Raw genomic sequence first — 27,794 nt, 5'->3', positions numbered from 1 at the left:
CGAGGCATTTGCCATGTGTGGAAAATATGAAACTACTGTAATAATACAGTAGTTTAAAAGAGACACAGTATTGTACACCACCTACAAGAAAGGCATTTTAATATAGGTATTGCGAGAATGCATATACTGCCTTGGACTTGTGGTTTCTCTACTGCTGCTTTTTTCTTTTACTTGCTTTTTCATCTCACTACTCTTTATCCAAGTTCTTTCCCTTCAGTTGCACTATTGGTTTGAAAAACTTTTTAAGAAATCAATAAAATACAGGATTTTCAAAACTAATTTGCCTGTTTTTCAAGGAGCTTTTAATAGAAAAGTCCCATAGAGCCAGAGGTGGTGTGTTACTGGATGCTGGTTGCTGAGAAGCAGCAGCAGGTTATTGCCTCCAAGTTCCACTTATGGGCCTCCTGAAGGCAGCTTGTTGGCCACCGTGGGTAGTGGGATGCTGGTCTAGACGGGGTTGATTCAGCAGGGCTACTCTTCAGTTCATGAGACATCTTTGAACATATATATTTGGAAGCATTAGTTTCCTGTTGTACATTCCTGGTTATCCATCTTAATACCAGAACAATGTTTTGATAGCAGACACACCTCTCCTCGTCATTGTATTTCTTGTCTGCAAACTTCTGCCACAGACTTTGTTGGCAACAGAGAAAGTATGCCTTTCTGGTGTGGTGCACTTGTGATTCACCAAGTGAGAAGCGATCCTTCGTTGGAAAGACGCAAGCATTGTTTGAGGGTGACACTGAATTTTCCTGTAGGCAGTGTTGGAGCTGGCAGTGCTTTTCATGTTGAGGTCTTGCCTCCCAGATGGATGACCTACTTTTGTGTGTGCGCTGTTGCCTTGACCTTGATTTGCTCACTGTGGCGTCTATGTACTTGTGATCTGATTTGCTGCGTGATTAAGCCAATCATGTGATGGCCGGTCTGCTGAAAAGTAAAGCCCTGAATGAAAATGCAGAGTCTCACACACGTGTGTGTTCCTCTTTTATGCCCCTGAATGTTTTAATCTCTCTCAAAGGAACCAATATAGCACTTAAGATGAAATTGTGGAGGAATAGTTTCATCAGCAGCAGAATGCAACACAGCTTCCACATGCTTTGGTTCTTTTCTACTAGAGCTTTAATCAGGAAGTGGCCTAGATGGCATTCTTTCAAATAAGTCCTTCAAGTATCTTGGCAACAGGCTTGGGGTCACAATAGGAAGAACTTGGCCGTGTTTGTATCCGTGGGTGTTCAGAGTATGTTACAGCAGGGGCAGCCTTGCTTTATTTATGCAATGTTTTGTGCAGCGCCTCAAGAAATAAGAGGACAAATCTATTGTTGGTCTTCTCTGTTATTGTTTTTTTTTTAAGTGCCAGACTGCAGTTATTTTATTACAAAAAGCCTCCTTACAGCAAAGGCTATAAATGATGTAGAGAGTACTCTTTAAAGTAACCGCAAGGTGAGGATTTTATAATGTGGTTATTGTTTTGAGCCTTGGGTGAATGAATGTGAATGTTATGTGAATTTTTTTTTTATTTGAAACTGACCTTCACATCATAAAATGAAATGCCTGTTAAATGTTGATGTAATGTTAGCACATGTAGCTAGCTAGTCCTGCTTTAGGGATATACTTCATTCTTGAGCCAGATAATTCCATGTTTGTTCCTTATATCCCAGGCTCCTGAAATAATGTGTCAAGCACTACTGGGTGGTCATAAGACACCTTGGGTGGGTATCTGTTGTCACTGAAATGCAACCAGTGACCTTTGTCTGTGCATAGGGTCCACTGTCTCAGAGATCCTGAGCAAGAATTCTGTAGCCAGTAGCTGGATGAAGGATCTGTTCTGATTCATGATGTTCAGAACAAGACCTACATGTCCTTTCTCTAGAAGTCCTTTTTCTAGAAGTGAGATGGGGGGGGGGGCTAGAAGTGAGATCAGGTTCAGTGGAGATTACCCCGGACACCTGTTGGTTCTGTTACCTTGGATGTACCTTGGATGTTACCTAAGCATGTACAGCCCAATGATACAGACAGGATCTTTTGCAGTGTGAAGCCATCAGCCTGCCTGATGAACCCTTTCTCTGTTTGGCGTATTAGAATGAGACAGGGCGGAGCTGGCTGAGCAGACAGGGAGAGTAGTCAGTTTGTCTCTGATGGAAGGACCGTTGTCAGCAGTGTTCAAGCTGATTGTGGTTCGCATCTTCCTAATGGATTCCACCATGTTGAATAATTATTGGACAGTGTCAAACTTCCAATTTCTGGGTAAGGAGATTGAGCAAATGGAGACATCTTGGCTCCAAAAGGCCCTGGATTATATGGTTTATCTGGACCCTAACCCAGTTTTAGAGCTAAGTTTGGGTTGGAAGCACCCTTGATCACCCTGGTGGATACTAGGGAAAAAATGGGGGGGGGGAGTATGTCCTGCTGGACCTCTCTGCTGCTTGACACGCTTGACTATGGTATCCTGAGTTGGTTTGCTGGATTAGAGATTGGGACCATTGTTTTGCAGTGGCTTGAGCCATTCCTGGCAGACAAATTCCAGAAAATATTATTGGGGGATACCTGTTCAGCACCCTGGCCTTTTTTAGGTGGAGTACCACATAATCAGATTTGCCCCTTGTGTTCAATATCTACATGAAATTGCTATGGGAGATCATCCAGTGTTTTGGAGGTGGGTGTCATCAAAATGCAGGTGACAGCCAGTTGTACTTCTCTGTGGCTGCAATCCAAACCACACTTTCCTGAGAGTAAGCCCTATTGAACAAAATAGGACTTACTTCTGAGCAGACCTGGTCAGGATTGTGCCCTGTCTCATATAATATCAAGAAGGCTGTCAAAATCCTGGAGTGCTGCCTAGAGGCAACTGAGGACTGGTTTAGGGCTAACAAGCTGAAGTTTGGACTGAAGGTTCAGAAACCTAGGATACGGGTATTGGACTATCAGTCTGCTCTGAATTGCACTCCCTTTGCAGGAGCAGGTTTGTTTGGGGTTCCTGAGACTTCATTCCTCCTGGTTCATCAGTTGGTAGTAGTAGCTTTTCTTGTGCTAAATTAATACAGGCTGATTGGGGCAATACTACTTGGAGTTTGTTCTGCAAGTATGCAAGCTTCACCTATTTCCCAGAATACAAGGACTTTTAAACTTAATTGCTTATGGAAGGTGATTTGGCTGAACTGTTCCTCTACTTGTGTTACTAATCCTATTTCATAATTGCTTGACTGAGGCATATGAAACTTTATCTGGAGTGGATAGAGAGGTGTTTTTCTTCCTCTTTTGAAACACTCGAACCATGGTTCATCCAGTGAATCTGATTAGTGGGAAATTTAGAACAGACAAAAGGAGATGGCACTTAACACAGCGCATAATTAACCTTTGGAATTCAGTACCAGAAGATGTGGGTGATGGTCATTAGCTTGGATGACTTTAAAGGGGTTTAGACAAATTTTATGGAAGATAAGTCTGTTGAGAGTTACCATTAATGCTGACTGTGGGCTGCTTCCATGAACACAGCAGAAGGGGCAGTCCACATGATAATGCGGCTCTCCCAGCGCCACACTTTTAGCAGTGCTGCTTCTGCTGATACATCTCTTCATGGCTCAGCACTGATAGCGGTTCTGGGAGAACCCAATTTTTGTGCAAACTGGATAAAGAGCTTCCTTGGGCCATATCTGGCCCGCGGACCTTATGTCTGACACTCCTGGACCTAGGTAGACAAGGGTAAAGATGTAAATAGTTTATTAAGTGCCTAAACAAAATAACAATATGGGGAAAGAGAGGTAGGTAGTAAAAGTGCAAGCAGGTGGATGAAAAATGCCCAAGCTTGGCTGAAAAGCACAAAGATGTTTTCACCAAATGGATGCAGTAACTATTAACGTCCAGTAGATGGAGGTGGGATGCTACTTAGCACTTTTAGCCCATAACACCTCCCTCCATGCATTGCTAGGATTTTTGCATGCTGGCTGGAGTCACTTAGCAGACAAAGCAACAAAAAATCCTTGAACGTGATCCCCCTAGATCAGTGGTATTCAAACTGGGGTGTCATGACGCCCCAGCCTGAGGGTCCTGGTCCTTTCCCCTTAAGTGGCGGGGGCAGCCAGGAGGCAGCGGCGTGATCTTGCCCAAGCCCCCTGCAGCCCCCTGGGAGCGATCGCACCCCACTCCGCTAAACCCAAAGTGGTGCGCGATTGCCCCACTTCCCCTTTTGACCGGGCTGCAGGGACTGGGGTGCACCCTCCAGTCCCTGCAGCAGCCATCCCTGGCTGCGGGGAGCCGGGCACGAGTGCCTACAGGGCTCCTCGGGTCAGGGAAAATGAGAGTGGGGTGATCGCGCTCCAGCGGATCACGCTGCTGCCTCCCCTGGCCCCCGCAAAGAATTACTGCGGGATTCAAACTCCCTGTGAGTTTGAAAACCTCAGCCCTAGATGGTCACTAGCTTAAGCTACTTTAATTTAAAGATTTACATTCTGCCTTACTTTGCTGAAGGAATCCCCAGTCCTTGCACTTGTGGGTGAGCAAGCAGGTGCTCTTCTTTGAGCTGCCAGTGAATGGGTCACTTGTGTGACTGGCAGATTGCCAACAGTTCCTGTAGGTTAGGAAATATAACTGCTTTCATAATGTCATCAAGTTATCTGATGGAACCCACCTGTCTTCTGTGTCCTACCTCTTGGACTAGACAGACAGGTTTGCTATCCAATGGATAAGATAGCTTTGTTGCTTAGTAGAATGACCACCCTGTAGCCACGCCACACAGGAAGACAGACCCTGAGTTGACATCTAGCACATGTCTGGAGGAATAATGAAGTTTCCAGACAAAAGCTGCTTGCAAAGTATGATCCAGCAGCATTTTAGGCTTCTGAACGTGCACAGGAGCTTCTGGAGATTAAACATGTCCAAAAATACAGAAAAATAGGAGGAAAAAATGAGGCATTCATGAAAAATTGATAGATTTTTAAAATCTTAACTAAAAAGTTGCTCCAAATTAATCGGGTAGCAGATGTTAACATTTATTGGCCATTTTTATTGTAATATAAAAAACTTCAGATGGCAAACTGGCAAGCTATCTTGGATGAGATGCTCCTTCTTATATGTGTGTGTGAGAAGAGGGACTATCACTTCTGGTGCTTGTTGCAACAAATGTGTCCATTTTAAAAAATGTGTTTCCCCTTTAAAATGATTGGTTTTTCTCATAAGCATATTTAAGCTTTCATTAATGAACTTATAGCTTACCTGGAGTTGAAGAATATTGCTTTGAGTTTTAGCCCATTGTAGCCTCCATTTTAGGTAACAGTAGATTTAAAAAAAAAACACATGTGGTGCAAGTCCTTCATTTTAATATGGGAGATGCAAATTCAAATCCCTACTTGGCTGTGAAGTGTACTGAGTGGCCTTGGTCAAGTCTTCCTGTGTAATTGACTACCTCAGAGGTGGTTGTGACACTAAAATGCCACTATCGCTTTGAAGGTAGTAGGGATATAAATCTAGCAGACAGATAAATATAAGGAACTCCAGGCAATGAGGGATAGGGTGCAGTGCTGAAGAATTTACAAGCATCTTAAAATGATAGCTCAGATCTGTAAAGAGATTTCTCTGAAAGGAATACCATTGAAATCCACTCTGGGATTAAAAAAAAAATCTCAATACTGTGAATTGGCAATGTAGATGAATCTACAGCATAGTAGAGAGAATTGGCTTTATCAATGACACTTGTGAGGGAGTGTGAATGAATGTGCAGCAGGGGTGGTGTGGCCTGGAGCACTCTGATGTCATTTCAGGGCCACTGTGATTAAAGTAAAACCCCAAGCCAAAACTTGACAACGTGAACTGCTGTGTAAACCTAGAAGTGTGGAACTTCCAGTTCCATTTGCAGGGACCAACTCTGGTGCTGTCCTTGTAACTGAAACTAAAAGTCCTGCACTTCTGGTTTCATGGCAGTGCGTAAGGAGGGGAATGATCTGATTCTTGCTCAAGTGAGCAGGAAGCGAATAAGTGCAGCTTGCATTGGTAGCAGGTTGGAGGAAGGTGGTTGTAACAGACAAGGTGAAAGGCACCTCTAATCCGCTGCCCCCTCAGGCCCCTTGCAATCTGCCGCTTCAGGAGGCTGCATGGATGAGTTACCACTGCACAGCAAGCTCTGACCTATTGCACTTGTGGGTACAATACTGTGAACGCACCCACATTAGAACAGTGTTAGAAAGAAGTGCTTCATGCAACACTCTATGTTCCAGGACCATAGTCAAAGTGTTATAGAAGATATTACAGTACATATGTGTTACCCTTCTTCCAATTATTATTTGGGAATTGTTTTTGGTTGCATGGTATTAAATGTACAAAATGTATTCTGTATGATCAGGTCTTATAATAAAGAGATTTTATAAATTTATAGACTTTGGTTCATATGAGACTCCCAGATTGGTATACAGGTATGCCCTGGTAAATGTGGGGGTTCTGTTCCAGAACACACACCCCTCCCCGTGCAATCAAGTGAAACCACACATACCAGGGAATGTCCACTGGAGGGGAGGAGAGCTCTGCTTCAAGAGTATCCGGAGTTGCAGGACAACCAGCCTCCTTCCAAGTCTTCTCACAGTGTTAGACATTTAGTTTTTGAGTGCTTTTAAATGGAATATAGTGTGAGAATAACTAGTTTGAAAGTCATTGCCTCCAATCCAAAATTCTGTGAGTTGGTAAATAGATACCTGCTTGGTCACTTGTAATGAGTAAGTCTCCTACGTCTAACCGGGATGAGAAACTTTCATAAACTGGAAAAGATTTTTTCCAACCTCTATTCCTTTCAGGCTGTTGACATGCCATAAATGACTTGTGTAGGCATGTGCAGTCAAGTGAGGTAGTGAAACATTATGTCGACTTGTTGCAAGGCTGCCTGGATGGGTTTCTCCGTTAACAGCATTATACAGGACATCTCAAGAAAATGCACACACTTCTCAGTTGCAAATATCAAATTTATTATGCTATAATTCACGCATATACTGCATATGGTGTATAGAGGTAGGTACTTGACCCAGTTAATTAGGTAATGAATTAGACCAAATGCTCAAAATGTTCCCCATTGATGTCTATATACTGCTGACATTGTTGACTGAGGGCCCAATCCTATCCAGCTTTCCAGTACCGGTGCAGCTGCAATGCAGCCCGGAGGTAAGGGAACAAATGTTCCCTAACATTGAGGAGGCCTCTGTGACTGCCTCCCCACCAAAGGATGCAACACACACCCCATTGACAGGGCTGCACTGGTCCTGGAAAATTGGATAGGATTGGGCCCTAAGGGATCTGCAGGCATCTACCAATGTGTGTGCTGGGATGATTCCACACACCTCTTCCACACTTCTACAATGAAGTATGGTTGATTAGAGCTCATTAAAATGTGCATACTTTTTTGAGACACCGTCTGTTTGCAGCATTGTGTGTACATGGAACTGTTCCTATTATTGAAATTAATTTGGAGACTTGTACAGGGTGGGGAGCTCCACATGTGAATTTGAGCTCCCATGTTAGTGCAGAATTTTCAGATTCGTTCATATCTTCCGTCTAGTGTCATGATCATGTTTCATTTTGTGTCACTGTTCAGCTTGATCTGCTGGCTGCCATCATACAGAGAACTCTAAAAAGTACTATGATGACTAGTAAAAAGGGTATGATTTCCAAGCAGATTAAGATTTGGCTCTTTTAAACATTGCAATTTGTTGTACTGTCCCAGTTTATATCATGCTACCTTTTTTTTTTAAAGGTCAGAAAGTCTTTCCAGTGGTCTAGTAAGAGAACTGACAGTGTGACATTTCGTTTTCTTACCATGCAGGCTTTGGGAAGCAGTTGAATAACAGGGCTGGAGGACATGAAAGGGGGATTAAGGTGACTGGCTGCTCCGGCATTGGCAGCAGATAGAGCACGCATCCATTCAGAGTGGATCTAGGATTCCAGAAATCAAGTTTACAGGTAAGACTGACCATTGGGTTTTAAATGCCTTTGTGCTGGTTCTCTACCCTCTTAAGTATATTCCACAAAGGAAGAAACTTGATGGACTGCCTTAGTTTTAGAACTCTAAAAATGCATTTTGCATACAATTAATAATTTTGCCTTTCTCTTTTTATGCTAGTGCAGGGGTTGGCAACCTTAAACACTCAAAGAGCCATTTGGACCTTTTTTCCGGAGGGAAAAAAACCTCAGGAGCCACAAAACCCTTTTGACATCGAAAATGAAGATAATACTGCACATATAGTTTTTTTACCTTTATGCTCTTATAGGTCCCGTTTTTATAATGTAGCCCCCTCTTGTAGCTTTTAGTTAGTTTTGTCATACATTCTTGTCCTGTATTTTTAGATGCCTGGTCCTCTGTGGTGTTTTGCCTGATTCCAAGGCCATTCTCTGCCTGGAGAATTATGCCTACTTTAAGCAAATTAGCTCCCCTTCTTTCCCCCAACAAATGACCCTGGTTCTGCCCTGTGCTCCTGCTGGACCCCACCTTCAGGGTAGCTCGCCTGTTCAACCTGCAGAGGTCCTCTCTCCTGCCAGCAGCCTCCCACCACTACAGCAGACCCTGGGTCATCAGCAGGTCTTGGGCACAGCAGCCACATTTCAAACTCCAGTGTCTCCAGCAGTCCGTTAGTCACAAAGTCAGTCAGAGTATCCAGGGCAGAGTCCAAAGTCAATAAGCCAAGTCACAGTCCAAGATCAGATTCCAAAGTAAGTCAGTCAAACCAGTCAGAGTATCCAAGTCAATAAGCCTAGTCAGTCTCCTCTCCTACCTCCAACCTGCACTCCTCCAACCCACACCCCTCTTCCTGCCTCAGGTGCTCCTTATATCCCTGAGGGCCCTATTGCCTTCAAGTGGCTGCAGCTGTGCAGCACACTCTGCTGGATGCCCAGGCCTTACCCTTAAAGGGGCCACTGCTGACACCACATGCTACCTCCTCACCAGATCTTCCAGGATTCCAATACATATGGTGGTTATGACATCTGCTTATCTTACATGGATACTAAAGAACTCCCCCCATCTTCCAGAGGCACCCTGCTGGAAGGAAGAAAGGACACAGACTCCAGAAGTGGGGAAGAGAAGAAACCAAAGGGGGGAGGGCTGCCACAGGCCAGCTTCTGCCCTGCCTGCCTGCCCTCCCTCACTCAGGTTGCAACCCTCTCCACACTATCCTGGGAGTAAGCCCCATTGGCTACAATGGGACTTCTGAGCAGACAAGTTGGTTGGAGCTCTCAGGTTGCAGTCCTCTCCACACTTTGCTGGGAGGAAGCCTCACTGACTACTTGTGAGTAGACCTGCAAAGGAGGGGGCTGAGGCTGCAGCCCTGCACACCTTCCTGGGAGGAAGCCCCAGTGACTACAGCAGGGCTTAGTTGTGAGTAGATCTGCACAGGAGGAGGCTGAGGCTACAGCCCTCCACACCTTCCTGGGAGGAAGCCCCACTGACTACAGCTGACTTGTGAGTAGACCTGCACAGGAGGAGGCTGAGGCTACAGTCCTCCACACCTTCCTGGGTGTAGCCCAGGGACTACATCGGGGCTTAGTCTCAAACAGACCTGCGCGGGCTCCCACTGGCTCCAAGGCTGCCTTCCCAGGCACCCTTTCCTGGGAGTAAGCTTCATCCACTGTAATGGGGCTTACAACTGAGTAGACACACTCGATGTCTCCTCAGCTGTGGAGGAAAAGCCTTTCCTTGCACTGAGTGGGGACCTGCTCAGGGAAAGGCAGGCTGCAAGGGCTCCCAATGGCTGAGAAGTAGGGAGGCTCAGGATTGGCTGGTCTGTCTGCCAGTGAAGGGCCCTGAGCCATTCCAACTGAAAAAGCCAGGAGCCTGCTGGATGCTGATTGGCTGAGCCTGCTGGAGAGTTGGGGAAGGGAAAAACAGGGAGCTTAAGCCTGCAGAGCAGGCAAAATTGAAAAGGGAAACCAATGCGGGGCAGGTGGGGGTGAAGGGAGAGGAGCGCAGTGAGCTCAGGGGGTGGAGGGAAGCAGCCTGCCCTCCCAGCACAGGTGCCCCGTTACCCCCTTTGCCACTTTCACCGGGAGGAGCCGCAGCAGACAGCTGAAAGAGCCACATGCAGCTCTAGAGCCGCAGGTTGCCGACCTCAGTGCTAGTAGGATCTTTTGCAGTTAAAAATAATAGGATTTGCTTCCAACTCTTCTTAAATGTAGTACCATTTTTTCTTCTGTTCTCCTACTCTTTCTTGTATGGCTTGTGTCTGTTCACCAATTTCTTGTCTCACCTTGAAACGAAGCTGATTTTTTTGCCCTCTTTGATTTTGCTGCTCTGGGTGTCACTATTATTAACAGTATTTAACAGTATTATTAACAGTGTCATGCAGTAATCATATACATGCCTTGTATTCCAAGTGCTTGAACTATACCATGTACAGGTTGAGTCTCATTATTCCCCAGGTTTCTGTTCCCAGAACTCAAGCTGATGGCAAAAAAATTGAATTATAGCAAATCAATTTAAAAAACAAAGTTCTTTTGCTCCTGTGATTTAAAAACAACCTTGCTGGCCTTTGTGATAGAGTCATTAAGAGGACAATCAAACAATCAATCTCTCTACAGGCCCTTAGAAAGAATTATCTTTCTTTCACTTGTTCAGGGGGAAGGGAGGGGGCTCTTGGAGAGAGAATGATTGATGGATTTTCAGCTGGCTACCCTCTCTCTAACTATTGTAAAGGACTGTTTTCCTTTAATTTAAAGGGCACTTCTTGTCAAGCTGAGGTAAAAATCTCTACAACAGTAAGAAAAGCATTTTAAAGGGTGGCATTTTCCCCCTTCCCTAGGGATCAGCACATTCCTTCTCATTTGCAATGGCCATTCCTGTTGAGTCAAATCCGTGTATAAAAAATCTGTGTATAACAAGATTGGACCTGTTTTAGGAATGTGAGCACTTTAACACTTCATAAGTGACCAGCGCACACTGTGTAACAATTTGTTTCACAAAGCGGTTTTGTTGTTATGGCTTATCTGTTGAAGTCTTCCTTTTCAAAATGTAAATGTAGTGACCCTTACATAACAAAGTCATTACCGTATTTGCTTTGCTCTTTAAAAAAAATCAAATTTGTAATTTGCAATTGTGAGTCTGCTGGCAAAAGTGTTGGACTTATGAGATTCTTAGGTCATTTCTTAAGTCTTACATCTATCTCTTTAAGGTCAGCAATTGACTCATCAGGTGTCCTTGAGCGAGCAGCTGTCTCTTAACATCATGGTTTTTAAAATGAAATTCAGAAACATGCACAGAAGCCATTAGTAACGTTAAGCAAAATGGAACTTCCGTGTTCAGAGTCTATACCTTCTGATTTCCTATTTGTTTCCTAGAAATGGCAAGGACTGTTTCTGTCTTAAGGAGGACCTGGGTGGACTTTAAGTGTGATACAGCTTGGCTTTTCTTATCTGTTCCATCAAGAACAGTAGAGAAACTGGTTTCTTGTCACTTGCCCAGGGCTGTTGTGGGAATGATATAAGAAATTTCTGGATCCCAATTTGATCTGTGGGAATACATCTAAATGAACCAATTTAACTGTATTTTTGATATACTCATTCAGTAAACTGACCTCTGTGCTTTTTCTGGTATTCTAGATAATCCAATGGCTGACCAAAGGATGGACATTTCTTCTACAATCAATGATTTTATGTCACCAGGTCCCACTGACCTAATCTCTAGTTCTCTTAGCACTTCAGGAATGGATTGTAATAGGAAAAGGAAAGGAAGTTCTACTGATTATCAGTAAGTCTGTTTCCCATTAGTATTACCTCCCATTAATTTTATCCTTCATCTTTGCCTTTTCTGCGTGCAGGTGCTACTCTGTCAAGTACATGTTATGTGCTTGTATGTATATGTTAATGGTAAACTTGAGTTTACTATAAGTGAAAGAATTCTGATAACTTGATCTGGATTAGTCCCATATTTATTAGTAATGCTTTAGAGCCCAATCCTATCCCTCTCCTCCCTTTGGTGCAGCTGTGCCGTAAAACGACCATGCTGTTTCCAGCTTGGGGGTGGTGATGGTGTCAAGAGGTTTCAGAAGGGAAGGGAGATTTAAATCCCCTTAGCCCTATGTATGTAAGCCTCCTGCTCCCCAATGCCTCTTCTCAGACCTGTACTAGTAATTTCACTAGCACAAGCAGAAGGAGAGAAAGGGGGTGGGGAGACTGCTGTCAGAGGGAATAGTGCACACTAGATCCTATTGCTGTCTGATTTACCCATTCCTGCAGCCTCATAATCCCCATTCTTTGCCCTCGGGAGTGCTGCTGCCTTGCACAGCAGTGCTTCCAAAATGACTGCTGATGGAGCGCTCGATTGGCAGCCATTTTGCTATAGCGGGCGTCTCTTTCACTGTCACAAAGTGCTGCATAGAACAGTCCTATCCTGTTTACGATTGGGCTGTTAAACTCATTACAATTATTGACCAAGCTGAATGTAAGCATGGTTTGGCACCAAAAGCATGTTGGGTGGATAGGAATTCCTCCAGCAAAGAAACATGAATGTTACATGATCCTATTGATTTACAGGATTGCAGTTGCCCAAATAATGGAAATTAAATTAATGGACAATTGGAGATGTGGTGACAGTGTTTCCCAGATAGACCAAAATTCAATGGTAGAATTCATGCTATGCATGTAGAAAGTCTCTGTTTCAGTCCAGGTAGGGCTGGGAAAGATCCCAGCCTTGAAACACAGGAAAATTTCTACCAGTCAGTATAGACTATACTGATCTAAATAGAATAATGATTTGGCTCTGTATAAGGCAGTTTTCTATGTTCAGAATTCTGAATATATCACATTTTCTCTTTTTCAGGCTTGATGGCTTTTCTTTTGAGTAAGTACAAATACCTCAGGAGAGTTAAGATCACGTTCAGATGCAGTTTATTAAGTTTTGATTGTTTGGTTAGTGAGTTAAAGTTCATAATCAAGGAAATCGCTTTTTATTTTTATTTATTTTTAAACTCCCCTAGGAACATTATATTCAGAAGATATGCAGTTACTGGAAAACCAACAATGTTAAAAATGGAACTTGGATTGTCAGTGTATTTTTAACATTGTGCATCCTGTAGTCTCAAGTCAAGTCTGTCACCCAGTGTTGCATGGGGCTAATTGTACGTACATAGGAACAGGTTTCTGTGTATTGGTCTCCCCATTCTGTATGTGAAGACCCGATCCTGAACTCTTAGTGCTGGCCCTCCCCTGGCATTGAGTGTTGCAAATGTGCTGAAAGGCACAGCTGCAACACTCGGTGCTTGGTCAGCGCTGGTGCAGCGCCAGTCCACAATGAGCCAGCAGCAGCCACAGACCCGCTGCATGCCATCCGGAGCAAAGGATGAGCTCCAGGCTGTGGAGAAGTATGTCGGGGCTAGGGGAGGTGTCCCGGGTGAGGGAGCAGGACGAGAGGGGCAGGACCGATGAAGCAGCTCCACCATATCCAGAATCCCATGTTGGGCCTCCTGGCCTGACACAGGACCGCTCAACTGTGTTCTGGCAAAATAGCCAGTGCAGACTTGATTAGCCCCATTGCAGGGCTTGGGTTTCCCCTGAAGAAACGCTGGCAGCTACCCAAAGCCCATAGAATGCAATGGCAGCCATTTTGGCTCTGCTGCTCCTCTGGGTTCTGTACAGTTTAGGGCTGGGCTATGAGACTACTGTGAGGGTTAGGAATCCCTTGAATTTAGCAATCCCAGCTGCATTAAAGGACTCATGAACACAGTTTAATCATGGAGCCTTCAAAGCCTCCCAAATTCTCCTCCTCTTGGGTGAGAGGAAACTGGTTGAAACTGGGCTTTGGAACCTAGTTTTCCGCATGGCACAGCTCAGATTAGGACAGGGAGAGGTTTCTCCTTCACTTCTGTCATTATCCATATGGCTTCTGCATTCTGTAGAACCTTAATAGCCAGGTTAGAGAATGCTTGTGTTATTTGGAGAGCCAAGACAGAAGAGCTTTTTCTTAGTTGTGTGTGCCAATTTTAATTCTTTCTTTGCTAATCTGTGGTTTTTATTTTCAGTCACTGGCATGTATGGTTGTAATGTCTAGCTGCTCTTTAGTGAACTCTCCCTCTAAGGCTGTTTTTAATAATAATAATGGTGGTGGTGGTGGTGGTGGAGGAAAGGATTTATCAATTGATTTTAAAAATCTTAGCCAAGTTCTGGCAAACTTGGCATAGTCACTTCTATGCACCCAAAAAGGATTTCTGTGTACAGAACATTTTATGTTCTCTTTCTAGAAGTGACTTTTTATTTTTTATAGTAACTGTTACAATAATATATTTCATTTTACTTGCAAAAATGCTTTAAAAGATGGTTAAAAAGTAGCACTTGTTGCACTGGTATCCATTTTGATTTTTCTTTTGTTCTGATTTTGTAGCGAAGGTATGGATACAGATAAAGATGATCAACATGGAAGGTATTTATTTCTGCATTGTTGCTGAATTGGTTGTATATTTCAGTAGAAAAGGGGGACTGAAACCAAAGCTCTGCTCATTCTAGAAAGCAAGATAAAGGGATAATTTTATGTTGTACTTCATATGGTCTGTGGGAATCTGGGACAAGGGCTGGGTTAATCCTACTTGAGGATCAAGTCCAAATATAGCACCTAGATAAGAGACAAATGCTACTCTCAGTGAGGAAAATTCAGTTATGATTCTTCTGAAACAAGTGGCCAGGATCCAAGATCTAGTTCTGCATTCCCAAGGTGGCTTTAAACTTGGGTTTCTTAACACAGCAGTATCGACACATTGCAAACTGTGTACGAACCTGGGGGTATTTCCATAACCAGATTGTTTGGGTCAGGTTTACTGTTCAGTGAGATTTTTAATTTTTCTCTGGTCATGCTCAAATCCTTGAGAGCTCCTAACTTTGGATCTTGCCCAGCCCATGTAGGAAAAATATACATCAGAGCTGTTATCTAGATATGGTGGTATTCCATAATTGTTAATAGTGCATTATCATCAAGCTCTGATTTATGTCACTTTGCTCTTCATTAGGTTGGAATATACAGACCAACAGGGCAGAATAAAAAATGCAAGGTAAAAGAATTCTAATTCTAAATTTATTTTTAATTCAATGAACAGTAATGGATTTATGATGTGATATGTATGGAATTGAGTTTTATCACTTGTTCTTGTATCAGCCAGCTGTGACCCTTTTGTGCTTGTGAAAAACTGTAATGTTAGTTGGATGAAAGTGCTGTAATGCCTAGTTATTGCACCTAAGAGGTTTCATTTTAGATCCAGGTATTGTTGTTTTAGATCCAGATATTCATTTTAGATCCAGATATAAGGCAGAACATATCTACCTTGGGCCTTCTGCCAGTTTAAGCCCCATTCATTTCTTGTAGCTTGCAGTAACAGTATTTTGCAGACTGGATGACTTGTACAGTCTTTGGGTTCCCAGCCTACAAGTGACTAATAACAGGACTACAGAAAGTTAGAGAAGGTGTCAAATTTGGAGTTGAATGTGAAGTGTTAAAAAATATCAATTGATACTTTTCAGATGATATAACGGATGTGCTACTGAATAATTACTCACATAAAGTAACTTTATTTAATGTACTTACATCTCACCTTTCCCTCACATTGTGGGTGCTCAAAAAGGCTAGCAAAAATATAAAATACAAATCATAAAACCATTGCTAAAAGCAACATAAAAACAGACTATCATGTAACAATTGGCAACACATAAAGCAGCAAACAGCAATAAAAAGCAGTAATCCAATGTAGCTGTCAGAATCACCATAAAAGCAACAGGCAGCCCACATAAAACATAAGGTGGTATAACAGTATATAATAAAACTGAAGCAGAAAATAACAATTACATGGCATTATAGCAACAGTAAAACAGCAATACAAGGCAGCATTAAAAAATGCCCAAGAAGACAGTAGGAAAGCAATGGTAAAAACAATAAACAGTAGCACACAAACAAAGGCTTTAAAAAAAAATATACCTACCCAACTATATCCCAACTGAAATTAAAAAAACCTTTGAACCCCTTTCAGTAGTCATTGAAGGAGAGGGCCACTCTTAGATAGCTAGGGAGGAGTTCCACAGTTGTAGTGCCGTCTCCAAGAAGTCCCTACTTCTTGCTTCATGTGGAGGCCTGTGGTTACTGGGGCTCGGCAGTTAGACTCTGTTGAACCACCTTTCCAGCAGCTGCACTGGCTGCTCATTCATTTCCAGGCCCAATTCAAGGTGCTGTTTTGACCTTAAAAGTCCTATATGGCTTAGGACCAGGGTACCTGAGGAACCACCTTCTTCCATATATTCCAGCCCACCCGTGAGATCTTTGTAGGGGGCCCTTCAGCATGTACCACCCCACTGGAATTGGGATGGAAAGAGCCTTAAATTATTATCCCTGAATTCTCCTTTCTCCCACTTAATTTGTTTCAGAATCTAATGAATTGTTTCATCATTTAACCAAATTAAATTTTTTTATCTATAGACAACTAACCATGTGAGCAATCTTGTTGTCTGTTAAATATGCAACTAAGACTTGAAATCTCTCTCTCTCTCTCTCTCTCTCTCTCTCTCTCTCTCTCTCTCTCTCTCTCTCTCTCATATATATATATCCTCACCTCTTAGGGAGGCTCACAGTCAAATTGAAAAAAGACGTCGTGATAAGATGAATAGTTTTATTGATGAATTGGCTTCTTTAGTGCCAACATGCAATGCTATGTCTAGAAAACTAGATAAACTTACAGTACTGCGAATGGCTGTTCAGCACATGAAGACACTACGAGGTAAGTCTTAAAGCAACTGCTATGGGTAGAATGGTTGGATCTGGGACCACAAAACTAAAATAATGCTTTTCAGTATTCAGAACTGTTGCTGTTCACAACAGCCCAGTAAGGGAAGCTAGAATTTCATTGCATTATATATCGGAGGCTGAGCCTGAGGAAATGATAGTTTGCTTAAAGCCTCCTACCAGTAATTCATTAAGTACAGAGTTGGGATTTGAACTGGGATCTTTCCAACTTGCACTCTTCTATGCATACTTCTTATTTTATTTTATTGTATCAACCTTCATAGGAGTATGCAAACTTCTGCTCAAAGAAAGGATGTGACTGGGTCAGAATAAAACGGTTTCTGTACTATGCAGTAGCTTTGGAAAACTTCATCTAATGGATTTTTTTGAAGTTCAGGCATTGTCTTAAGCATTATGAAACTGAGGTACACATGAGAATTTGACATGTGTGCTGCACATATGGCTGGTTTATTGAAGTGTACTGAATATATTTTCCCTTGCTGTAAGGTGCCACAAACCCATATACTGAAGCAAACTACAAACCTGCTTTTCTATCGGATGATGAATTAAAACATCTAATTCTAAGGGTATGTATCTAATTTACTAGCCATAGGAAAATTTCAGTGTGTGAATGCAGGCATAAATGTTGCTCCTTTATGCTGTTCGTATTGACAAAATGGTTTCCTTCAACATAGGAAATGAATGCTATAAACCAGGGACCTCCAAACCATGGCTGTGGGCTGGATCTGGTGTCACAAGTTTACCTGTCCAGGCATGGTGTAGCAGTGGTGAATCTTTCTGTTCCACGCCACAGCCTTCTTTTTGCAGCTAATTTTCGCAGCAGCTCACACCAGGCAGCCCCGTCCCCTGGGAGATCAGGATGTAGAGCATGCTGAAGTGACAGACAGTGGAAGCAGTTGCGTGGTGCAATTTGCTGCAAGGATTGGCTGCAAAAAGAGAAGGCTGCAGCATGGAATGGAAAGCCACCACTGCACCCAGATGGGTAATCTTTTGACGTAGTGGGCTGCGGTTTGGAGACCACTGCTATAAGCAGAAACCTCAGCTCTTTTTTCATAAATGGATCTTTTCAGCATAAAGCAGCTGTTTGTAGTAAGTGTAAAGTATGAAATGAATGCCGCAGGTTAATCTCAACATAGTGAAACAAGTGTTGAGTAGGCTTTCTAATAACATGGTGTTCTGGATTAGTAGCCAGTGGCTTGAAAATTGGGTAATAAATTAGTAATGATCACAGAAGTGGTCAGATATTGTTTTGAGGTTTATCAATGTGTTTCCAGAGTGGAAATACTAACTGAGAAATCCCCTCAGTTTCTAGAATGAAGCTGTTGATTTGGCTGACCATTCACCTCAATCTAGTGGCTCCTTCTGGGCACAGTGCATCCTACATTGACATAAATGAAGAATGTTTGGGTGCACTTGGAGGGTAGGACTGTTTGTTTGATAATTGACTGTCAAATTCAAGGTGGTATGTGTGTATTTATCTAGGAAGCTGCTTTATACTGAATCAGTCATTGGTCTATTCAGCTCAGTATTGCCTATACCTGTGGTTCCCAAATTTTGAGTTGTGGCTCTCTAGGGAGGAGCCAAGGGAGCCACAGAATCTTTGAAAAAAAACCCACCACCTTATACAGTTCGTAGGATTGTAGCCCTAACGGGGAGCTGTGGCCAATGGCCCAGTAAGTCAAGGAAGCCGTCAGTCAAAAAAGTTTGGGAGCCACTGGTTTATACTGACTTGCAGCACTGTCTAGTATTTCCTAACTCCACCTGGAAATGCCAGCTATTAAATCTGGTCCATCTGCATGAAAAAATCTGTTCTACCACTTAACAGCCTCATTCCCCATGTGTGTGTCAACATAATTTGATTATGTCTTAGCAGAAACTGGCTTGGCATTAAAGACAGTAGGATATATGTGTTATTTCTATAAATTGCAATAATAAACCTGTGTACTTAGCAATTGATTGAAACTTGTTATCCTTCAGTAACTAAAGGTGCCGTAGGTCTCTTATTTTAAAAGATGGTCCTATATACATTGGCAGCTCACATAACACAAGATGTTTCTTTTATTTTTAATCCCCATAGCTCCAAAAGTTTTGCAAACATGGTCTGACAGCACCCCAAGTGTCACATCTGGTTATACAATACAGTTTGTGCAATTGCAAGTTTCTGTGATTCCCAAGGCAACTTTAAATCATTTTTTGGACTTGTATGTGAATGCATCTACACAGAATTCATTGTGTAGTGAATTCACTGAATTCAAATAACACTGATAATGCTTAGATGAGATCCCACCTGTTTACACATACTCTGAACATTTTGATTCTGTGCTGTTCAGCTAGTGGTAGGAGTACCATTGGTGGTATTGGCCATGTCGATCATTCTTCATGAGTGTGGTGCCCCTGCTCTCCAGGTGCAGTGCAGCACTGCTCTGTACTTCATTGGAAGTGGAGATGGTTGAGACAGTGGTGTGATAACAGTAAGGTACAGCTGTGTAGGAATCTAGACGATGTTCTTCCAAAGAGAGCAGGTTGGGCAAAGAGGAGACAACGGCAACTGGAGAAATCTCTTCCTTGCTTCTAGAATGACTGCATGGTGAACCACCTACTCCTGCATATAGCAGCTGTCCTAGAAGAAAGAATCAGATTTATTGGGGTCGGGGAATAAGCCCAGGCTGTGAAGAGCTAACCCAAGGGTGTCAAACTTGTTTCATACTGAGGGCCGAATAGCATTCATGATGCCTGCTGAGGGCCGGAAGTGATGTCATTAGGCAGGAACTGATGTAAAATTCCTGAATTAAACAGATCATAATAAAAAATAAGCACGTTTTTCTTACTTAGGAACTCATTAGCTGCAAACAACAGAAGAGAAAATACACAAATCTTGATCATATTTCAAGATATGAGAGCACCCAATTTTCATGTGGACTGCCCTTTCTGCAGTAACACCACAGCACTGCTCAGCAGATGAGAGCCTGAGGGCCAGATAAAAAGCTTCCGCGGGCCGCATCCGGCCCCCAGGCCTTATGTTTGACACCCCTGAGCTAACCCTTTATGGTGCAAGATAGACTGCTAGTGGCCTGATGCAGTATGTGAGCTGTGAAGAGCATCAGTTGGAGTCAGTATTTGCATTCTGTGCAGTTTTACTCCTGATTCCAGTATATGGCCCCTTTCTAAGTGAAGGCACTCCGCAAGAACATAATAGCTTTATGGGGTCTGCCTTAAATTAATCTGACCTACTTCCAGCAAACACTTTCTTCCCTGTTTTCTAGTAGCCCCTGTGGAAAGATTGCTGGCAACAATCAAATCCAAGTGAGTCATTTCTGCCTCCCCTGCTTCTATGACCTTTTCCGCCCACACACAGGAACTGCTCCTGGCAGACTCCAAGATCCTGAAAAGGTTTTGTTAGAGCCAGAGGAGGAATCTGCCTTCTGAGCCCCTCTCCCCTGGAGGTTTCAACCATCTTTTTCTTTCGGGGCAGTTTAAAAAAAGATTTAACACAACAGGATTGGTTGTTTATAAAGAAATAAAATTTTAGATGTGATTAAAAGTATCCTCTATAAAATTAGAGATTTAGAAATGATGCATTGTGATTTTTACCTCTATGTTTTTGTGAGTTTTTTGGCATTGGCATTGAAAATAGTGCCAAATTAAGTATGTCTGCATCATACTCACTTTTTTTTGCATCATTGTATGCTAATGCAATCCATATTTAAATGCAGAGAGGGAAAAACTGGTGATCATCACAGAAATTAAAGTGCATGTCATTAATATTTTTCTTTTAAAAGCATGTATAACAAAACAGTTCTCTTGTGTTTTCCAATTAGGCAGCAGATGGCTTTCTCTTTGTTGTGGGCTGTGACAGAGGAAAGATACTGTTTGTTTCAGAATCAGTTTTCAAGATCCTCAACTACAGTCAGGTATTTTTTTCTGTCTTGTGAATGAGTGGTGAATGCAAATGCGTATATGCTCTTCTCTGACCATTTTTATGGATTAAAATAAAGTTTATTCTAGGTCATAAAAGCAATTCTGGTTTTTGTGATAATTCAGAATGGATAACACAAATTTGAAGTAATATTAAAAATGGGTATCAAGAACTTTCCTCAATGCATAGCTTGATGATAACATCATGGCATGACTATAACTTGTATTACTGTCTCAACAGAATGATCTGATTGGTCAGAGTTTATTTGACTACCTTCATCCAAAAGACATTGCCAAAGTTAAGGAGCAACTCTCTTCCTCTGATACTGCTCCACGGGAAAGGCTCATAGATGCAAAAAGTGAGTGGTTGAAATATTGCTCTAATTTGTCAGGAAGATTTGATCATTTGATGATTGCAGCATCAAGTAGTTATGTGCATGTGTGAGTGAGCCATCACAGATCAGGTCACATATTAGTTGCAAATCTCCAGATGTTGAATGAACAAGCAATATATGTACATCTGTGAGTGTGTGTGTGTGTGTGTGTGTTTGTGTGTGTGTGTTGAGTATATGCACCTGGAGTTCACTTGGGTTCACTCATTTTTTTTTTTTTTTTTTGCTATTGATAAATCTAAAGACTTTAGATTGTTTTTACATTGGGGAACAGAACCACTCTTTGTGTATATTAGTTATGAATTTCTGTATACTGACATTGACATATCCTGTGTTGTGGGAATCTGCCCTTGCACCAGCATCACATCCAACTGTATTACAGTGAGGGTCAGCATAGAATTGTATAGCAGGGAGCACTCAGGAATGGATTTTTTGTGTAGTTTTGTTCCTATTTCAGCAGGAACTATTTGTCATGTTGCCATTCTTCAGCCATAGTCTAACAGTTCAATCCTAACTAAAGACCCGCGCTGCGATGCAGTGTGCTGGTGCAGTCTCCATTGTATCTTGCATGGGAAGAGAGGCTACTGGAGGTCTTCCACAGAGAAGGGGACATTCACCCCCTTGCCCTGGGAAAAGCCCCAGCAGCTGCTATGGGGCTATTCAGGCTTGCACCATCAAAATAGCTGGTACAAATCTGAGTAGTCCCTTACCAGGAAATCAGGCTATGAAAGGGGGATAGGATATTGCGGAGGCTCCTGCCACTGTTCCCACACCCCTCCCAGGACTGATCATGCCCTCCTCCTGCTGGCCCACAGAGACCTTTCCTTCTCAGGTGGGCACGAGCCTTTGACGGGTGCCTACAGGCCAGTACAGGCATATCTGTCAGCGCCACAATAGTCTGTTCTGCCACAACATGCCTTATGGCATGTTTGTGACAGTGTGTGCGCTAATCCTGCCAGTGGAAGGCTAGATAAATTTGTGCCATAACTCATGAACCTCTCCCAACAGACATGGTCTTAGAGCCTGGTTTCCTCCTACTGCCTCCCTACTGCCTCCCTGTTAATCTCTACATTTTAATTCTGAAGTTTCAGTATCTTCAGATTGCAGCCATATGAGCACTGTTAGTAGGGAGTTAAGCAGACTGACATTTCTACTAACCAGCTAACAGCTATATATGACCTGAATAATCATCCTTGTGGAATAGCCTCTGTCATTCCCAGCTACCTAATCTGCATCTTAAATCTGCTAAAAATAAATTCATTAAAGCTACTAAACCAGTGTTTCTCAAATTCTGGGTCTGGACCCACTAGGTGGGTCGTGAACCAGTTTCAGGTGGGTCCCCATTCATTTCAATTTTTTATTTTTAATATATTAGACTTGATGCTACTTTAGTATTGTGACTGCATATGGGGAAATATTATAGACCTGTACTTTTAACAACCTACTATGTATATTCTTTTAAAAATGATGTAAATGAGTCTTGATGCTGGGTAAGTGTGGGTAGGGTTGCAGCCTAGAATTGTTAAAAAATTTTCTGCTTGATGATGTCACTTCAGGTCAAGACATCACTTCCAGTGGGTCCTGACAGATTCTCATTCTAAAAAGTGGGTCCTGGTGCTAAATGTGTGAGAACCACTGTACTAAAGTGTTCCAGGGACAACTCATCAATTTGCTAGTGTGTGTGTGTTTTCTTCATGCAGCTGGACTTCCAGTTAAAACGGACATAACGCCTGGTCCATCACGGCTTTGTTCTGGAGCAAGACGTTCATTCTTTTGTAGGATGAAATGCAACAGACCATCTGTGAAAGTAGAAGACAAGGACTTTCCTTCTAACTGTTCTAAGAAGAAAGGTATTACTATAGAAACCTGTTTGGTAATCTGCCATATGTAGAATATAGACCCCATCCCAAGGTTGTAAGCAATCATGTTTAAAAACTGAAAAATAATGCATAAAAACAGTAGCAAAAAAGCACAGGGAGAGCATTTTTCTGTCTGATGATTGAGATCTGCTAAGATGTTGTAGATGTATAAAGGCAAACTAAGCTGACAGGCTTAAGTAATTTGCATGAGAAGACCACAAGCCATATTGTATCTAGAACTATCTAAAATGTAGCTCAGAGTGCTTTTTAGGCCAGCACAAGTCCCTTGTACTGGTCCAGGACTGTTTCAAAGTGCCATAAGTCATGTCAATGGCCACTTGGGAATCAGCAGGGCCAGTGTGAGGATGCGCACCAGTCTGTGGAGGCCGCCACACTGCTGACACCAAGTAAGGTTGTGCCGGCGGAGGGCAGCTGTCAAAAGACGTAAGTCCCCTCATTCTGAGTTGCGCTCCATCCACCTCCAGCCCTATCCTGGATACCTGGGCAGCTGGCCTGCCTGTTCCAGTGCAGGTTAGGATTGAGCTGTTATGCTGTCTTGCTACAAATTGTGCTGCAATTGTGCAGAGCACTGTTGTGTAACCACATATGGTGGGCTAAAACAGTGATGGTTTCTTGAAAGCCTCCCTGTGGCCATAGAACATTTCCTGCAGAAATGTTGATGGTGTCTCACAGCTTGGTGGACCATGTAGATCCTCCACCCGGTGCCCATTCAGCTGGAGCTTATTAGCTTCTGACTCAAAATATTCTTATGTGTCTTGAACAGATGTGTGAGCCAAGATCCAAGTGTGTCATCTCCTAGCACTACAGTCATACCTGTAAATTGTTTCCCTATCACTTCAGTTAAATTTATTTATTTATTAGGAAATTTGTTCCACCTTTCCACTTGGAAGGCAATCAAGATGGCTTGAGTCAGAACAGAATTGAGTCAGAACAGAACAAATTTACAGTTAATAAAATGTTAAATGGCCTGAAGGGAGTGAACACAAGGTGTAGATATGTGCAACAGTATCAAACATTAACCACACATGCTTATTTTGAAGAGCTTCAACAGACTAAAAAGAAATCCCATGGGTTCTAGCCAAATTCTATCTCACTCTCACAACAAGGGGAGGAGATGCTATTTTCTGTGCCAGTTTCTTTCATCTGTAGCCCCTCATGCCACACACTATCTTGTTCTTTAGGGTGTCCCAACAGTCAGGAGCATTGGAGCTGGGGAGGAAAGGGGCAATTGTGCAAAATCTCACTTCTACCCATCTTGCACAAGTGTAAGACAGCACATTTAAGATAACATTTGGGCACAGCTCCATGTTTCTGTTAAGAGCACTGGAGCCCTGAAGGCACGAGTTGATAGGCTAAGCCAGGGGTATCCAAACATTTTTACAGGAGGGCCACATCATCTCTCCAACACTGTGTCAGGGGCTGGGAAGAAAGATAATTAATTTACATCTAAAATTTGAATAAATTTACATAAATGAGAGATGGAACTTATATGAATGAATGAAGCTCTAGGCCTGTAAAAGGCCTTGCACAAAGCAAAGCTGGCTTTTCCTTTGCTGCTGCTGCTGCATCACAAACATAAAACAGCAAGCAGTGGAGAGAGCCCTCGTCCCACAGCTCACGCGAGAGGGCAAACAGTCACCCTCACTCTGAGAGCAGTTGTGTTGGGCCAGCATGGGCTCCAGCAAGTCTCCAGAGGGCCAGGGACTCATTGGAGACTGGAGGTTCCCTTGGGTCGGATTGGGAGTCCCTGAGGGCTGCAAGTGGCCCCCGGGCTGGGGTTTGGGCATGCCTGGGCTAAGCTTATGCATGAAAATCTGCACCCAACGTATTGTATTGTTGTACAGTCTTTCACAGGTGACTGCACTGGCTGCTTGCAACTTTTCTAAATGTTCATGAGGATGAGCTCCAAGCTGCCATTTTTCACTGATGCAGTACTGACAATGATCATCTTATTTTCTTTTGTAGCAGATCGCAAAAGCTTTTGCACTATCCATAGCACAGGATATTTAAAAAGCTGGCCACCAACAAAAATGGGACTAGATGAAGACAATGAGCCTGATAATGAAGGCTGTAACTTAAGCTGTCTTGTTGCAATTGGGCGATTGCATCCTCATGTAGTTCCTCAACCAGTAAATGGAGAAATCAGGGTTAAACCAACGGAATATGTTTCTCGACATACGATTGATGGGAAATTTGTATTTGTAGATCAGAGGTAAGAATGGCATCTTTAGTTCATGGTAGTTGGGTCCATGGTCTGATGCTGATGTTGATTCTACTGATTTGTTCAAAACAGCAATAATGTTACATGAAAATGAAGAATTATAAGCTATATATGGTTTGTGATTTTGTACATTTGATCATCCTAAATTGCTTAATTGCAGCGACATTAAAAACTGCTCTCCACATGTGCAGGATAGGGCAGGAAGCCCAGACATTACCTGGCCCAGTGGCTGTGCAGCCACTTCTGACGTTCACCTGCTTAGAGTAAACTCCTGCTAAGAGCTTTTCTATGTATCCATAGTGTTCCACAATGTGGCTCCCATAACTGAATATTTGGGGTGGGGGTGAAATGTATTGATGGATTCCTTTTGATTTTTGAAAAGGGGAGGAAGATGGGGCTGATCAAGATAGAAGATGCATGAACTTGCTGAGTTTGCATCAGCTGTCATTCCTTTGTAATGTAAATCAAAAACTGCTGGTCCTTAGTGTTTGGAATGAGAGATTTAAGAAAAGGAGGTAGAAGTAGACCTGTTCTTCCCAGTAGTGTAGCAAGAGGGGTGCAAATGGTAAGTACTGCAGGCAGTGTAACATGCCATGTAAGCAGCCCCTGCCACTCACCCTTGGAGCCGTTTTGGACAGTGATGTCACTGCACAGGTGCTTGCCGAACCAAATGGCATCTCCTGAGCATTGCCGCCGCTGCCTGGGATGGCTCCAAAGGCGAGTGAGAGGAGCTGCCTATGCAGTGTTTTGTGGTGTTGGCAGTTCCTACTGTTTTGCCCCCTCTCTAGCTGTTCTCCTGGCAAAAATGTGCTAGCTGCCCTTGTTTGGCTAAAGCTGAGCTTTTCACAGTCATTGTCCAAATGAAGTGAGTAGCAAAGTTCCTATGGACAATTGTAAGTGATTGCATACTGGTTTTAGTTTTGTGTAGGGAAACAGATTTGTTGTTCCGCTTGGTAACTGTCAGTGTGTGAGTCCTAGTGAATGACCATATCTGTTTTCGCTTGCTGACACATGAATGTTAAGAGGGAATTGCTAAAAATTGGACTGTATACCAATTACTTCCCTTCTCCCCACTGTTGATAGTGTTGATGATTACATTACTCACTGTAACATGGGAATTGCACCTTGTAGTTTTATTACCTATAATATATTCATTTGGCAACTGGAGGCACTAATCAGGATTTAGTGAAAGACAGAAGCATATTCAGACCTTTAAACCTCAGGGATACACATCCCGTTCTTTATTTTCTTGAGCGCTTTCATAAGCGAGTTTTATTATGCCAATAGCTCAATTAAAAATACTTGGCAGAGCCTTTCCAGAATTATCTGGAATACAGCTGCTAAAGCAGATGGTACCTAAAAACTTAGCAGACTGAAGAATATTTGCATGCACTAAATTTCCATGCTAATGCACAGCACTGGCAATTGAAAAAGGAGGTAGAGTTACTAGCAGCAAAATCCTTGCGTGCAAATTGTGGGGCAGAGGCAGGGAGGCAAATGTTTCAGACATAATCCCTGATCAGAGCTGGCACTTCTCCACATTCTCTGCCACTCTTAGCACTTAACATCTTGCATAATGTGTTATATGTGCACACATATACAGTTAATTTCTTGAATCTGTAATGGTCTACGTATAGACAATGAACAAAAGCCAACACATAATTAAATGCAGCCACACCTTGGTGGGCTTGTGTGTGTCAAATTATGTTTTTAAACTGTGGCATCATAGCTGTATTGGGGCAAATACATTTTTTCTCATATCACATTCATGCGGTAAAGAACAGATATAAAATGTGGGCCTGCGCCCCTCCCTCACTGCACTTAGATTTACTCCCTGTACTAAGGAGGAGCCTCAACTCTGTGATAGCATCCCTGCTGGTTTTACTTACATTTCTGCCCTGCGTTTTTTCTCCAAATAGCAGGATGCCTAAAGCAGCTTACAAAACTCATAATAAAAATACTACAATAAAACTTCAAAAATAAAAAACCAGAAGCAAGCCCCTCCCCCACAAAAACAACTGGCAGAACAAGCCAAAACACAAACAACCCCCTCCATCAGAGATGAATTACTCATCTTCCAAGTCCACCAGGCTAGCTTCCCCTGGGCAGCTCTAATAAACCAATCTGGGCAAGGGTCAAGCTGGCACGTGGATGACCTTGCACTTCAAAGGATCTTTTCATGTACTCAGGTTGTAAAAGCCAAAAAGAATCCAAAACAACAGGACCAACCAGCTCTAAGGGATAATTGACTAGGATTGTCAGTGTGGAGACCAAGTGTGGTAGATGTGAGTGATTTTTATCTGTGAAGTGCCTAACAAATTTGTCACAGTGAGCAGCTGATCTCTTGTCCTTTCAGGGGAGGGGGGATGGAGGAAGGTGGATGGCGGCAGATGGCCTGAGCAACTCAAAAATAGCTTAGCTGGACAGCTTTTTGCAGACACAGTGGTGGCAAAGGAAAAAAAAAAACCCTTCTCTACCATCACCGCTACAGAGTAGGCTCTGCTTTGAACTTGAGCCTGTGATCAGTTCAACTCATCACATGTTTTCTGTCAGCATCATTCAGGAAGTCTGTCAAGCTGTTTCATGGCATGCAGTTGTCCAGAGAACTTCCTTTGCTCTAGTCTATGATGAGGCAGAGGCTGCTCAGGTGCAAC

The 27,794-nt window shown here is 42.8% G+C and overlaps 1 protein-coding gene across 1 annotated transcript in view; it reads left to right on the top strand.

Moving 5' to 3' along the window:
* Positions 1-27,794, top strand: part of BMAL1 (basic helix-loop-helix ARNT like 1) — a 65,250-nt gene that overhangs the window by 21,628 nt on the left and 15,828 nt on the right. Inside the window, exons 2-12 of the mRNA XM_066617833.1 lie at positions 7,796-7,932; positions 11,560-11,707; positions 12,779-12,799; positions 14,336-14,374; positions 14,955-14,996; positions 16,549-16,706; positions 17,219-17,298; positions 20,551-20,643; positions 20,889-21,006; positions 22,740-22,889; positions 24,885-25,131. Coding sequence (XP_066473930.1) covers positions 11,568-11,707; positions 12,779-12,799; positions 14,336-14,374; positions 14,955-14,996; positions 16,549-16,706; positions 17,219-17,298; positions 20,551-20,643; positions 20,889-21,006; positions 22,740-22,889; positions 24,885-25,131 — 1,088 coding nt within the window. The 5' untranslated portion in view covers positions 7,796-7,932; positions 11,560-11,567. The remainder of the gene's footprint in view (positions 1-7,795; positions 7,933-11,559; positions 11,708-12,778; positions 12,800-14,335; positions 14,375-14,954; positions 14,997-16,548; positions 16,707-17,218; positions 17,299-20,550; positions 20,644-20,888; positions 21,007-22,739; positions 22,890-24,884; positions 25,132-27,794) is intronic.

Source organism: Tiliqua scincoides, chromosome 1, assembly GCF_035046505.1.
Source record: "Tiliqua scincoides isolate rTilSci1 chromosome 1, rTilSci1.hap2, whole genome shotgun sequence".
Taxonomy (NCBI): domain Eukaryota; kingdom Metazoa; phylum Chordata; class Lepidosauria; order Squamata; family Scincidae; genus Tiliqua; species Tiliqua scincoides.
Note: the sequence above shows the minus strand (reverse complement) of the source record. Positions and strands in the feature narration are given on the sequence as shown.